General features: G+C 43.6%; 1 protein-coding gene across 2 annotated transcripts; it reads left to right on the top strand.

The window, feature by feature from the left end:
- The first annotated feature begins 196 nt into the window (after window positions 1-196).
- On the top strand, window positions 197-14,534 carry hltf (helicase-like transcription factor). Of its 2 annotated transcripts, none has more exons than XM_054742168.2 (25): window positions 197-306; window positions 513-712; window positions 5,840-6,006; window positions 6,087-6,223; window positions 6,298-6,374; window positions 6,486-6,557; window positions 6,648-6,839; window positions 6,912-6,986; window positions 7,053-7,113; window positions 7,208-7,256; window positions 7,334-7,401; window positions 7,513-7,560; window positions 7,643-7,753; window positions 7,851-7,945; window positions 8,046-8,189; window positions 8,302-8,386; window positions 8,545-8,680; window positions 8,858-9,037; window positions 9,164-9,279; window positions 9,378-9,559; window positions 9,635-9,757; window positions 10,107-10,219; window positions 10,304-10,484; window positions 11,103-11,183; window positions 14,267-14,534. In XM_054742168.2, exons 2-25 carry the CDS (start codon window positions 515-517, stop codon window positions 14,408-14,410), a joined length of 2,835 nt encoding a protein of 944 aa, XP_054598143.2. In that variant the 5' UTR covers window positions 197-306; window positions 513-514; the 3' UTR covers window positions 14,411-14,534. The 2 variants fall into 2 exon arrangements, with proteins under 2 accessions (XP_054598143.2, XP_015825157.3); XM_015969671.3 differs by having other exon boundaries at window positions 8,302-8,434.
- The last annotated feature ends 765 nt before the right edge of the window (window positions 14,535-15,299 follow it).

Raw genomic sequence — 15,299 nt, 5'->3', positions numbered from 1 at the left:
TTAGGATTTTCGGGATCAAAATGTTAGAAAACTAGAAACAAAGCACGGTTTGTTGCTTTTTTCCAAATTATTTATTTAACAAATTTTTACTGAATATTAATTTTGTTTGTTAAAAAAATGTCAGATGTCAAAATCAAAAGTAGTAGATCTCAAAGATGTCTACTACTTAACCTAGCAATTTTATTTTGAAAATTTTAAACGGAAGTCGCAGATTTACTGGACTGGACTGGTATTGGCTCAGATGAAAATAAGCGAAAACACTCGCGCGGAACTTCTCTCATCAGGGCTGGCAGCAAGAACTTGGCGGTATGTGACCACACTTTGTGGGCGTCACAAAAACATTGTTAAATTTTGATTATTGTTCTTCATGCGCAGGCTGCTTGTTTCTGTAGATTTATTTAAACTCAGATGATTAAGCTAACAGTGCTTCGGCCTGCCAGAGTGGTTGTTTTGCGTGGCAAAATGATAAAAGTGGCGGTTATTGATGTGTTTATTTTAATTTATGGACACAGGTATGTCTTTTCGCCGGTGGGGGTTCGGTTGGGGGCCGTTCGATGATGTGGACCTCTTCTCAGAGCCCTCAGAGACCCAGACAGATACTCTGTCCCAGATCATCAGAGCTGCTAGAGCCGAGGAACCAGATGCAGATGGATGCGTGCTGTTTGGGAACCTGAAGGGGACTGTGGTCGGGCTCAGATATTACACTGGGGTGGTGAGTAACCAATCAGTCACTATACTGATTATTATGAAATTAAATTATTACTATGAATATTTACTGAGCTTTCATTATTTTGAGTTTGTGTACCAGCCCTGTGATTTTAGGTTGAATTTCTGGACTAACTTTTGGTTTATAAACTCAGTTATAAACAAGTTGGAGATTAACCCCCCCCCCTTCTCACCCACTGATTCCTGCTGGTCAGGACCTTGGTGATCCGTCTTCGCCAGCTACAAAAGCTCATCTTCTGCCACTGTGCTAAACATGGAGCTAAATTCCTAAAAACCAATGGTGATTTCATCACCCATTGAACTGTTGGGTCTGCATGCAGAACCAAATGTACAGCAACATCTTACTACATTTACTGGGGTTACTACATTTCTTGAGTCCAGGATTTTGGAAGACTGAGATGATCGTGGAGTTCAAGCAGGACCACTGTAGACAGTTGATTAGCATAGTGATTCAGGGTGGACAAAGTCCTCTCCAGCTGCACTGCAGGGGTTCAGCTGCTTGAATCACCTGTTGATATTTACTAGATTCAGAGAGGATTGCAGGGAGAGGAGACAACGGAGCCATTGTTGCTGAGGTGTGAAGAGAGTGTCTCCATCTGGTACTCTGCAGTTGAAAGGGGACTGTCTGTGGGTGGAATGGGATAATGAGAAAGAAGAAGAAGAAAATATCATTTCTATAGCGCCTCTCATGTTAAAAATTGCGAGGCGCTTCACAAAAACAAAAAAATATAAAAAGGCATTTAGAAAATGTTGAAAAATATATTAAAATGAGCAAAAATAGGCAATTGTGATTAAAAAATGTTAAGAAAGAGAACTTTCAGGTTTCAGACACGTTAAGAAAGAGATAGTGTGAAAAGGAAAGAGGGAAATCAGTGGATCCTGAGGAAGGCGGAATAGGTGGGGAGAGCAGAATAAGGAGAGAGTGGTGAAAAAGGTCTTACAAAAGCCTGCTTGAACAGGTGAGTCTTCAGCTGCTATTTATTTATTTAAATTTTTTTGTAATTTGTAATCTGTAATTTGAATTGCTTTTATTTTCAGATTTATTCACTTTATTTGACTTTGTACTGTACAGTGTTCAGCGCCTTGGGCTTCCTGACAGGGATGCGGAAGGCGCTTTATAAATAAAGCTTTGATTGATTGATTGATTTTAAAGGAGACCACTGAGTCCACTGATCTCAGGCTCAGGGAGAGAGGTCCAGAGTCTGGGGGCCACAGCAGCAAATGATCTGACACCTTTGGTCTTTAGCCTGGTGCGTTGCACGATCACTGGACCTCAGGGACCTGCTGGGGGTGTAGGGACTAAGAAGGTCACCAATGTAAAGCCGGGTGTACACTGTGCGACTTTTTCACTTTTTTGAGCCGATTTTCCAGTCGTGCGAGAATCCACGAGATCGGGACGAGTTTTGCGCCGAGCGTCGTGTAGTGTACAGGGGGTTACGAGAGGCGATTAACACCACGTGACCAGCTACCGATCAGCAGTCGTGAGGTCGCATGGACTTCTGGCGTGTTTAATATTTCGCTCGTCCCTCGTGAGGGTATCGCACTGTTGAAGCGGCGCTGCGAGCAGCTGCGACCCAAAATGTATCAGAACCGCTCACGGCGCATGCGCAATCCTGCATCAACACCGCTCGCTCGCTATTTCCCTAATAACACACGTTGTTTGTTTTTATTTCTACACGTTTTTTTTTACTCACAAAGATTGTCAAGAAAGCGTGTTTGTCGTGTTCATGTCAAATTAAACTGATCACAAAACACAGATTTACTTTCTTTATTTCGTTTTCCTCATCCAACCCCCATAAATCCCTGTGTGTCCTCCTGCAGCACTCCCGAAGGACAACAGGCAAAACAAGACCAAAAAGTCTGACGTGCTGAGTAAAAACTGCTATTTTTAGCATACTTTTAGGGCAGATGTGTTGCTACCAGACGTACAGTGTGAGCAGTCAGATTGCGTCCGAGAACTGGGTCGTGCAGTGTGAGCGCATGACTCGTGAGATCTGCTCTGGGAGGAAGTCGTACAGTTTGAGCTGAAGCTGAGTGCTACGAGTGAAAAAGTCGCACAGTGTACGCCCGGCTTAAGATGGTGCTTGTCCATGTAAGGCCCTATAGACCAGAACCAGGATCTTGAAATGAACCCTGAAGTTGACTGGCAGCCAGTGAAGCTGGAGGAGAAACGGGGTGATGTGGGTGTGTTTGGAGGACTTGGTCAGAAGCCGAGCACAGGCGTTCTGAACCACCTTTAGACGGTTCAGGGAGGTTCTGCTCAGACACGTGAAAAGAGAGTTACAGTAGTCTAAGTGTGAGGAGATGAAGGTGTGGAGAACTGTCTCAAGTTCAGAGCGGGACAGAATGGGACTCAGCTTAGCAATGTTCCTGAGATGGAAGAAGGAAGAGCGAACAAGAGAACTGACATAAGGATCCAGGGTGAGAGCTGGGTCAAAGGTCACGGCAAGATTCCTGACAGAAGGTTTGGTGTGGGAAGCAAGCTGACCAAGAGAGTCTCTGACTTTGGGAACCAGCTTGTCTGGGGCACAGATGAGGATCTCAGTCGTATCTTCATTCAGCTGAAGAAAGCTCCCAGCCATCCAGGTTTTGATAGAGTCTAAGCAGGTGTGTAACAGCTGCAGCTGAGATGTCTCATGGGGCTTAAAGGAGATGTACAGTTGGATGTCATCTGCATAAGGATGGTAGGAGATTACTTTGAAGGAGCTCAGGATGTGCTGAAGAGGAAGCAGATAGAGGAGGAAGAGCAGAGGCCCCAGCACATAACCTTGTGGGACACCATGGGTAAGAGAGGTGGTGGAGGACCTAAAGTTGGAGACGGCCACAGAAAAGGAACGCTCAGAAAGATAAGAGGAGAACCACTCCAGAGCAGTTCCTGATAGGCCTACCTAGTCTCTCAGCCTCTCCAGTAGCAGGTGATAGTCAACAGTGTCAAAGGCTGCAGTCAGGTCCAGCAGGACCAGAACAGAACAGTCCCCTGCATCACTGTGAGTCAGAAGGTCATTCGAGACCCTAAGAAGAGCTTTTTCAGTAGAATGAGCTCTACAAAAACCTGACTGGAAGCTATCATAGGTGTTATGTTCATCAAGAGCAGCTGTGAGTTGTTTAGCCACAACCTTTTCCAAGATCTTGGAGATGAACAGAAGTTTAGGTGGTGGATGTGAACAGGGCAGTAGAAGATAATGATGTCATTAGCTAGTCTGTTGTTGCTTTGTGTTTGTAGTTGGTGATCTCTCTGGGAGACCCCAGAGTCGTTAGCTGTGAATGGTAAATGATAATGATAATTGACCACTTGAATAGCGCCTCTCAGAGTAAGGACTCCAAAGCGCTTTACACTACAGTGTATCATTCATTCATTCATTCATTCATTCACACACACACACACACATTCTCACACTGATGGTGATGAGCTACGATGTAGCCACAGCTGCCCTTGGGCCCACTGACAGAGGCGATGGTTAGTGGTTTAGCCTGACTCTACAAGTCATCATCCCCCCACTCTTGAACGTCTCCTCAGTCTGTTGAGCTGCTTGAACTCTGATGTGAACCTGAGGCCTTGTCGTCAAATGTTCGCAGAAATAATACTATATTCCTTCCTACGAACGAAATTTAGGGTGGTGGTGCGAACGAGCAAAATCCTGATTTATGAGACATGCAGTGACCATTCGTGTGCATGTTCCTCCATAATCAGCTGTTAATAAATCCCACCTGTGATATCCAGATGCTCGTGTCCTTTCACTGTCATTTACATACAGAAACACACTCAATTCACCATATTTGGTCACACTACGTCCTCAGCATGTGAGGGGAATCCCTGCATTCCTCCTGGAAAAAAAGCTTGACTGACAGCGAGATCGAGGCACCGGCTGCTGAAGTGCGAGAGAACCAAACAGGTGGCAGAGGTTGTAAACGCAGAGGAGAGGTCTGTCAGGAATAAATGAAAATGGTTCCACATCAATTGAATATGATAAATCATAGCGTAACTAATTGTCATTTACATTTAAGAAGTCATTCTGTTTGTAGTTAATTTTATTTGGAAATGTCTGACACTGCAGCCTCTTCTGAGCTGTCTGTCATTCAGTTTGGTTATCTTGGCAACAAGTGCACGATTGGGGAGCAGAGAAGGTTCTGGAGGGTTTTCGTAGTTGTAAAATAGAGTATGGGCTGGAATCGGATTTGCGCGGTTTGTCTGTCGCTCCACACAGGGTCCCAAATTAAAAGCATAGATCATAGATCAGTGCGCTCATGGAGGATGTGTTCCCTCCAGAGTGGACGTTCTGCCAAATCCTCTGATAACACAAGATCAGCCCTTTTACAATGTCGGGTTTCCGTCGGTCACAGATGTCTTTTAAATGTTTTGGCATCAGTTATGTGACAATGCTCTTTTTCCACTGAAATAATTACTGCTTAAAATAGTTTGTGGATGAGGAACACGTGTGGACGGTTTCCCAGTTCTAGCACTAGATGCTGTTTGTACACACGGTCTGAGATTTTGTTCTATGTAGAAACATTTTCACGCACACGTACAAAATGATGAATACCACACAATGCGTAAATTAGTTGCTACGCATGACATGTGTACAGATCGGTGCGTAAGTACGGTTGATAAGTGAGGACTCAGGATGCAGCAGTCTTCACTGTCGGCTTGCTGAGCTCCAGCTTCTGCCTGTGTGAGAGGATCAGCTGGATCATCAGGTGGTCTGAGGAGATTCTTAAATAAGAATCCAAGATGACACATGTCTTCTCCTTTGGCAGACCTCCTAGATGTAGTTCACAAGTGCTGCAAATTCCTCAAACTCACTGTCCCTGTGTTGCATCGTGTTGCATCGTGATCTGGTTTCATCATGTTTGCTTCCCCTGAAGTCTGAGCTGCAGCCAGGTGTCTCTTGAAAGACTGGAGCTGTCAGTTCCATGAAAGTCCTTTTGGTGTTTTGATCTCAACCAAATAAACAGCTGAACTTCTGTCCTGATGAATTTTCTCTATTGAAACAATGAAAAGTGGGACATTTTTAGTGGTTATTAGTTATAGTTTAGTGACTTTGTGATAACATCTCGAGACATTTGGTAAAATGTTCAGAGACCCTCATTAACCGATCTGCTCTGCTCTGGGCAGGTGAACCGAGGAGAGATGGTGGGTTTAGTGCGGGAGCCTCAGAATCCGTATGACAGTAACGCGGTGAAGGTCACAAACATCTATGGAAACCAGGTTGGACACATCAAAAAGGAGCTGGCTGCAGCTATGGCCTATATGATGGACAGAAGCTTGGCTAAAGTCGAAGGGTGAGCTCTGATTACTTCAGAATAAGATTTCTTAAAGGATCCCACATGAAAACCAGTAACTATGAAACACTCATTGCTAGGGTGGTGCACACAGGTGTGAACAACCCCTTCTCTATGCCAGTTATGCTGTCATTCTGGGGGAAGGAAGAGGACAGGAACACTGTAATGAAGCACATGGCGAGTCGAGGGTATAAACTTAATCCAGGCTCGCCAACCGGTGAGCTCCCATTTTCTTTCATTGCATCTTTTTAATCAACACCTTTATTATCACTCACTTTTGTTTGTTTTCAGGTGGAAGCCTGGCTTTGTATGGCACCTCGGCCTCCTCATACAAGAAGGGTGTGACCGTCCCACTGACAGCAGAGGAGGTCATTAAATCTGAGCCAGTTTCTTCCAGAGATACAGATAATATTGTTTATACTTGAATTAATTTGATTCTGAAAATTCTTAAACATTTTCCATTTGTTTTTATCCTCCAGCTTAAGAACGCGTTTGATAACTTGTTTGACGGTTTGATGGAGAGTAAAGATGGAGAGAAAGAAGCAGTTGAGGTAAATATGATCTTATTTGATGAATTCTCTTAATTATACTACACCTTTTTGTTTTTTTTTACAAAAATTCTTCTTCTTTTTTCCCTTCAGTCTGTGGCCACCGCCCTCCTGCCTCATCAGAAACAAGCTCTGTCCTGGATGTGCGCTCGGGAAAACAAAGACGCGCTGCCGCCGTGCTGGGAGAAGAGAGGCGAGCTGTACTACAACAGCCTCACCTGCTTCTCTGCTAAAGAACCACCGGGGAGGGTTCGGGGGGGCATTCTGGCCGACGATATGGGACTGGTGCGTTACACACGATACACAACTTTTATTTATTAGGAATTTTTTTTATTCATAAGAAAACGTGCTTTTCAGGGTAAAACGTTGACAACAATCGCTTTGATCCTCACCAACTTCCACAAGGGAAAACCGCTGCCTGTGGAGAAATGTGTAAGCAGCCATCTTTTTTTCCTGCATGAGTGATTAGTAGCGATTTAAATAAATGTCTGTCTACAGGAGGAGCAATTATCACCTTGCAAAGCTAAAAGTAAACCTGCACAAATCTCCAAACTTGAAGGTAAATGATCTGCTTTTCCTTCCAAACATCTGATTTATGCTCCTTTTCTTTAAAGATAAAGCGTAAACATGCAAAAGTGATGATGTTGTTACAGAGAGCAGCAGAGCTGATTCTAATCCTGGGGCTTCACGGAGCTCAGACCTGTAAGCATATTCATCCACTTTGTGTCATTTTATTTATCTTAACAATAATTATGAGTTTTTATGTTTGTGTGGATCAGTATGACAACAGAAGTGATTGACATTGATGCAGAAGATGTGGTGGTGGTAGAAGATGAACCACAGAAAGGTAAGGATCCATTTTCTTCATTGTATCACTTTTTGTTTAAGTATCTCGACACTTTGTGCTTTTATTCCTCCATTTTTGTGTCTTTTTATGCCACATTTTTCCTACTTTTAGGTAAGAGCAAAAAGAAGAAGAATCCAACTAAGAGGAAACCCAGAAAAGGTGCAACTCCCCTCTTTTAAACACTCATCCAAATCCATAATCACTTGGATTAAATGCCTTTTTTACCCCATTTTGTGCACAGAGGACCCAGTTTTGTTTGAGGATCTGGACTTTGCTGCAGCGCTGAGCGGATCAACACCAGCTGTAGGAGCAAAGAAGAAGAAAACTGCTGTGAAGACTAATCCCGAACAGAGTAAGATCAACCCAGAAATATGCTTTCTGGGTCAGATACTTAAGGTTTGTTAGCGTGAGTTCATAGTTGCTATATCCGTTTACCTTTATGTGTGCAGGTGTTGAATCATCAGTGACTGTAAACACAGACGATGACTTATCAGCTAGAACAACTCTCATCATCTGTCCTCTCTCGGTGCTCAGCAATTGGCTGGTAGGATCTCAGTTGTTGTGTCTTGCTCAAAAATACATACATCTCTTTGTTTTCCCGCTCCACCTTAAGTGTGTCATACCTGCTGCTCCTTCGTTTGCAGGACCAGTTCAAGCAGCACATGAACCCCGACGTGAAGCTAAATATCTATCTGTATTACGGTCCAGATCGCAACAGGAACAAAAAGTTTCTGTCCTCTCAGGACGTGGTGATCACCACCTACAACGTCCTCTCCACTGACTTTGCGGTGAGTGCAGATGGGTTCAGGAGCACTGAGTTTACTAGCCGAAACAAAATGCAACAGTCATTTATTTTTCCATTTTCTGTGGGACTATTAAAGGATTATCTAATCTTTTCAGAACAAGGGCCCCCTCAATGAGATCAGCTGGCTCAGGGTGGTGCTTGATGAGGGACACGTCGTTAGAAACCCAAACGCACAGATGAGTAAAGCCGTGTTGGAGCTCAAAGCTCAGAGGCGTTGGATTCTTTCGGGTCAGGGGTGGTTGTGTGATTACAGATTGGTCGTTGTACACCTTAAATGATAAAATTCATTCAGACAGTTTGAAAGGAGATAAACAAGCTTCCATGTGTGGGACTTTCAGGTACGCCCATCCAGAACAGCGTGAAGGACCTGTGGATGCTGCTGGCTTTCCTGCGCCTGAAGCCCTTTGATGCGAGAGAGTGGTGGAACAGAGTGATCCAGAGACCCGTTTTGCAAGGAGACAGAGACGGCCTGAAGTGAGCTATACTGCTGCAGTGTGTCAAAAACACCACTAAATGGAGTCATTTACCGTGACAGACTCAGCCTGAGGGACACATTTGCTCATCTGTCTTTATTGTTCATGAATGTGTTCTGTTCTCCAGTGTTATGTTTCTCACACACCTTTATGATGAATGCTTCATGCAATTCTGCAGAAACCTTCAGAACCTGGTCAAGTGTATCACCCTGAGACGAACCAAGAACAGTGAGGTAAACGGACGCCGTGTGGTGTCGCTGCCCGAGAAGACGGTGTTTGTGGAGCAAGTGGAGCTCAGCCAGCAGGAAAGGGAGGAGTATGAGCTGGCACGCAACGAGGGGAGGCGCACCATCGGCAGGTAACAGATGTGTGAGAGCATGTCTGAGAATGGAAACATCCAGAAACGCAACTGTGTTGACATTAAACGGGACCGGTGCTGTTGATGCAGCCACGTTTAGTGTTCTGAAGATTCTGGGTTTTGTAGATACGTTGCTGAAGGGTCCGTTTTGAAGAATTATGCTGATGTGCTCGCCATCCTGATGAGGCTTCGACAGTACTGTTGCCACAGTGACCTGCTGCCAAAGACATCCTCAGATTTAGGTAAAAAAAAAAAAAGAAGAAGTTTGTCACAGTGGTGGAATGTCAGATGTGTAAACAAAGCTGAAGTAGCTCTCTCCACCTTTGGGTTCAACATCTAGGTCCAGCAGCGACGCCTGCAGAGCTGCGGGAGTGTCTGATAGAAAAGCTGCGGTTGGTGTTGGCCAGCGGCTCTGATGAGGAGTGCTGCGTGTGTTTGGACTCTCTCGTCCTGCCCGTCATCACACACTGCGCTCATGTTTTCTGCCGGCCTTGCATCGCCCAAGTCATCGGCAACGAGCAGGTATCTCTGCTGCCCTCAGCATCAGGAGAAATGGATCTGTCTTTGTCCTAAAAAGTCTTTATGCTCTGCGAAAAGGACAAGGCTCGATGTCCTCTCTGTCGAAGCGAGATCAAGACCAGTGAGCTGGTGGAGTTTCCACCGGAGGGGATGGAGCAGGAGAAGAATGTGAGCTCTGAGAGTTGGAGGACGAGCTCAAAGGTAGTCGCCGCACGAGCTGAAGATGCATAACAAACTAGAGAATATGAAGAGGAACCACAAAACAAATCTGGATGAGTCAGAGCTTTGCATTCATATTTTAATTTTCTGCATTCTTGTAAACAAACTGTGCACAATAGATCTTTCTTTTTTACTTTCACCAGGATCAAAGTAAAAAAAAAAAAAGAAGCTTTTGGTGGTAGTGCAAAATGCTCAGTTGCACATTTAATAATATGGCAAACAGCAAGTTTTATTAGTAGTATTAGTAGTAAAAGTATTTTCTATGTAATTTATGGTAATACAATATTCAAATAACAAAACAGCCTATTTGGACATGTGTTTGTTTCCTCAGATTCAAGCGTTGATGGGGAATCTTCTCAGACTGCAGTCTGAAGACAACAACATTAAATGTCTGGTTGTCTCTCAGTTTACACGCTTCCTCACCATCCTGGAGACTCCACTCAGGTAACACACACACACACACACACACACACAGGAGCTGCTTTGTGGTTTGTCATTGCTGTTCTTGTGACTCGATTTCTCTTCCAGGCAACATGGTTTCCGTTTTGTGCGTTTCGACGGCTCTATGAGCCGGCAGAAGAGAACTCAGGTCATCGAGGAGTTTCAGAGCTCTGCAGCAGGTGGTCCTACCATCATGCTGCTGTCACTCAAAGCTGGAGGAGTGGGGCTCAACCTGACTGCAGCCTCTCGTGTTTTCCTCATGGACCCTGTGAGTTGCACACATCGCTGCAGGAACCAAATGCATTTACATGGAGACGCGCTGCACGGTTCATCAGGATGTGCAGAAAGATTTTTTATGTTTTTTTTTACATGAAAACAACAAAGCAGAAGAAGCAGTAAATAAACAGAGATGAGCTGTTTTATAAGTAAAAGCAACGTTTGCTTTTCCACGAACATTTAACTGCTGGTATGAACAGCAGTAGCTCAGGAGGTAGAGGGGGGTGTCCAGTGATCAGAATGTTGCAGGTTTGATCCCAACACCACCAGAGAATGCTGCTGTTGTGCCTTAGGGCAAGACACTTAACCCACTTTGCCTGCAGGTGGTGTTTGGAGGGACCAGTGGCGCTAGTGTATGGCAGGCCTCGCCTCTGTCAGTGTGCTCCAGGGCAGCTGTGGCTACATAGCTCATCAACACCAGCGTGTGAATGGGTGGATGACTGATTGTAAAGTGCCTTGGGGGGGGTTGTAGAACCCTAGGATGGCACTATACGAATACATGACATTTACCATAACATTATTAAGGATGACTGCCTTTAGGATTTATGGTTTCCTGTATCCTGATGAAATGTTGTAAATGAGAACCAAACAGTTATTTTGTCTGTTTTAGGCGTGGAACCCAGCTACCGAAGAGCAGTGCATCGACCGCTGCCACCGTTTGGGCCAGAACAGGAAAGTTGTTGTCACCAAGGTCAGAAACACACACATCTATATACAGTGGGATGTAAAAGTTTGAGCAGCCTTGTTTATCTTCATGATTTTCCTTTATAGATCGTTGGTTGTTACGATAAAAAATTCAGTTAAATATGTCATATAGGAGACACACAGTGATAACTGAGAAGTGAAACAGTTTATAGGATTTACAGAAAGAGTGCATTAATTGTTTAAACAAAAGTAGGCAGCTGCTTAAATTTGGGCCCCACAAAAGAGAAATGAACTCAAAATTCATTAGATCCTCCTTTTGCAGAAATAACAGCCTCTAAACACTTCCTATAGCTTCCCACGAGAGTTTGGATTCTGGTTGAAGGTATTTTGGACCATTCGTCTTTACAAAACATCTCTAGTTCATTCAGGCTTAATGCTCTCTAAGCATGGTCAGCTCTTTTTAACTCACACCACAGATTTTCAATAGTGTTCAGGTTTGGGGGCTGAGATGATTGTTCCAGAACGTTCTACTTGTTCCTCTGCATGAATGCCTTAGTAGATTTTGAGCAGTGCTTAAGGTTGTCTTGTTGAAAGATCCAGACCCAGCGCAGCTTCAGCTTTGTCACTGATTACAAGATTCCCAGTCCCTGCACTGGCCACACAGCCCACATCATGATGGAACCACCACCATGTTTTACTGTAGCAGGTAGCAGGTGTTTTTTTTGGAATGCTGTGTAGCGTTAGGAAGTATGATGGTCTGCCCTTAACAGCTGCCCCTTCACACAGTAACACCGCCAAGGTCGGACGCTTGGTTCAGTATGTTTACATTCCAGGAGAAGAGACAGAAGAACAGAAGAAGAACGCTTTTCATGGGTTAATCAAAGTACTTCATTTGTGATAAGCTAATCAAAGCATTTGTTGATCATTAATAATCAGGTGAATGATCTGTGAAATAAAGATGTCATGAGTTATGTGTTTAAATGAATAAACAGGGCTGCCCAGACACACTGATATGCATTACCATGGAAACGCATGACACATTGTTTTCAACCAATCGGAACTTTCGTCTGTGGTAGGGCAGAATCTGGTTTGTTTATGAAAGTAGTCCAATCCGGTTTACTAAGATTCTCAAACAACTGGGAGATATAAAAAGAAGGCAACGCCATTTTAGTTCAGTTCCACGTTACGTTCCACTTCCAGCAGTTACGTATTAACTCAGCTCCAGGACATCCGAGTTCCTAAGGATTTCCATCGTCATCATTAAGAAGTTCAGACTGGCCAGATGGACTTCCTACTTTGAGCTGAAATCTGTCAAGCTTGAGATTTTCCGTCGTTTATACCAACGAGACGGCGGTCCTTCAAAATAAGAGTGAACTTGTTGACGCCTGCCGATGTTACCTGAGTCGACCCTTCAGACGGGCGTTGTGTGCTGTGACCGCTGTTTCAACCAGCTCCAGTATCGCTGAAGGTCCGAGACCTGGCAATTCCTGATCTAACACGGGAGACTCTTCCTGGGTACGTAAATACGGCAAATGGCGGCTCATGTCATCAGCTTCTGAAGCCTCGTGGTAGCCTAGTCATAACAAACCAGACTCGCTACTCAGCCTAGAGATTCTGAACAAACACACACACACACACACACCAACACTAAACATCTACATCCATATGCATCCATCATTGAGATAGTCCTGGTAGATTGTAAGAATTTATAATTATAGAAATTAAAGATTCTTAAACGATCCCAACTCTCTCTCTCTTCTTGTCTCTCAGTCAATACAAAGTGTTTAAGTAAACTCCCTGATGATAAAAACAACCTCTTCTGATTGATTACTTAGTTTGTATAAATATACAAAATCAGGTAATTAAATTATCTAATTACAGTATATAAATATACAACTTCAAATCACAACAGTTGTTATTTTTCCTCCATGCATAACAGCCCTTGTTATGCCCAAATAACTCAATTTTAGTTTCATCAGTCCACAGCACCTTATTCCAAAATGAAGCTGGCTTGTCCAAATGTACTTTAGCATACCTCAAGCCGCATTTTCTAAGGTTTCCACTTTGCGGGCTGCATTACCAAGCGCCCTCGGGCTGGTTTTTCATTTGTCTGCTTCTGTTAGCGGTGGTTCTGACTTTTCAACGACTTATTCGCGATGATTTATGTAAGTTAATAGCAGAGGTTAAGCCTAGAGGTTCTCCAGATGACATTTTGCCTTTCCATTTTTTTAAAGAAGCAATTTTTGGTCATTGCTCTAATAATAGTTCAGATTAATCCGAGTTGATCTTCACAAAAATGAGAACCAAAATAATAGGGATACATACAAAGGCAAATGTTAAGGTCACCTCCGAGTCAGACGGCACTTTCAGAGTACAGATCAGGCACAAGAGAGGGTCTTGGATTCTACCAAAATCATTGAAAGAACCATTAATGGAAAACCTGAACTTCACAAGCTTCAGATTGTGTAAGACTTCCTTCAGCCATTGACCGTAAGAGGGTGGTCGGTCTAACCTCCATCTGAGCAGGATTAATATCCGAGGCAGCAAAGTGGTGAAAGCTATAGCATGTCTCAGTGTCTTAAGAGATGTTTGGAATGGAAGAGATGCCAAAAGTTGCTGATAAGTGAATCAGGAAGTATGGTCTGATTATAGGCTAGACCAAGTGGGTCAAATATTTTTCCCCAGTGTGTTCAGTTTGGAACAGGACCAGAACATGAACATGATTAGCAGGGTCTTATAGGACAGTGTTTCCCAAGCCTGGTAGTCAGGGACCACTGTCCTGCATGTTTTCAATGTCTCTGCTTCAGCACACCTGATTTACATTGGCTCCTCAGGAGGACATCAAGTGCTGCACCTGCCTGTTAGTCACTCATTCATTTAAGTCAGGTGTGTGGCAGCAGAGACACGCTGGAGTTTGAAAGGGCGACATGGAGAACATGTAGGACGGTGGTCCCTGAGGACCTGGGTTAGGAAACACTGCTGTAGGATATATGTTTTATCGTAACAACCAACGGTTTATACCGGAACATCATGAAGATTAACAAGGCTGCCCAAACCTTTGCATCCCACTGTACATATATTTGTTCTGCCGTACGGTCACTGACACAAAAAGCTTGTCTGATGCTGCAGTTCATCGTGAAGAACTCTGTGGAGGAGAACATGGTAAAGATCCAAAGAAAGAAGCAAGACCTGGTGGAGAAGGCGTTCGGCTTGCCTAGCACAAACAAGAAAACTTCTCGCATCGATGATATCAGAGCTCTGATGGAGCTGTAAACAGATGTAGCGTTTTGAGCCTTCTGTTAACGGAGGAGATTCTCACATTTTAGAAAATATTTGGTATAAACAGCTTACCAGTTTTGTGTTCACATTTTCATTTTGAATAAAAAAATACATTTTACCTCGGGTGCTTTTTTATTTTCAATTCTTTTACAAATAGAACTGGCAGAAGATGAACTAGAGGAGGTAGAAACACGAGTAGAGATGATCCAGTGGGGGGCGGGGGGGGGGGGGGGGTACAACTTTGTCCCCACAGGGTCAGAACGACCTAGTTAAAACAATCGAAGGGCAACATTGAAAAATAAAACATTCAGGGTTTTACATTATAGAAATAGTCAGGACTTAAACAAAACATCTGTAAAAATAAATTTAACAGTTTTGAAAAATGTGACAAACTCACAAGGGGAAAAAAAGGTGCCTAGATTCATGTTTAGATATTTTTTCCTTTAAACTTTAAACATTTCTCCCAAATAAATAATAATTAGACAGTTTTCTGCAAACCTGTCAAACCCAAAGGAAGTCCTAAAGAAATGTAGTCTCACTGTTAAATGAAAAACAAACGAATGAGAATATTTTACACACATTTATTAGGATATACATTTAATAACTGGGGGAAAATGTGCATTTAATATTACTACAGTTAAGCTCTGATCCACTTCCACACACTCAAGCAGCCTTTAAACTTTTGCTTCAAGTGGATTTGGTGGACGGAGGAGCGCTTTCAGTGCTGCAGGAGAAGCGAGGTGGTGTAAACAGTGGAGAGGCAATAAGGCAGCTGGTTACACTACAGAGGGGAAGTGATGAAACCCAGGTCATGGCACAAGCACCCACGTGGGTCTGGTGGAGACGTACATGCAGGACATGAGTACAAGATGAAGGGAAAATA

This window comes from Nothobranchius furzeri, chromosome 18, assembly GCF_043380555.1.
Source record: "Nothobranchius furzeri strain GRZ-AD chromosome 18, NfurGRZ-RIMD1, whole genome shotgun sequence".
In the NCBI taxonomy this organism is placed as follows: domain Eukaryota; kingdom Metazoa; phylum Chordata; class Actinopteri; order Cyprinodontiformes; family Nothobranchiidae; genus Nothobranchius; species Nothobranchius furzeri.
The sequence above is the reverse complement of the archived record's forward strand: the minus strand, read 5'-3'. Positions and strand labels throughout refer to the sequence as shown.

What these genes read in the sequence shown, in the direction of transcription:
- hltf (XM_015969671.3), top strand. Translation starts at nt 515, where the DNA reads ATGTCTTTTCGCCGGTGGGGGTTCGGTTGGGGGCCGTTCGATGATGTG. An exon ending in GAGAGAAAGAAGCAGTTGAG is followed by an intron (nt 6,558 to 6,647) that starts GTAAATATGATC and finishes TTTTCCCTTCAG; the next exon opens with TCTGTGGCCACCGCCCTCCT. An exon ending in CGCTGCCTGTGGAGAAATGT is followed by an intron (nt 6,987 to 7,052) that starts GTAAGCAGCCAT and finishes GTCTGTCTACAG; the next exon opens with GAGGAGCAATTATCACCTTG.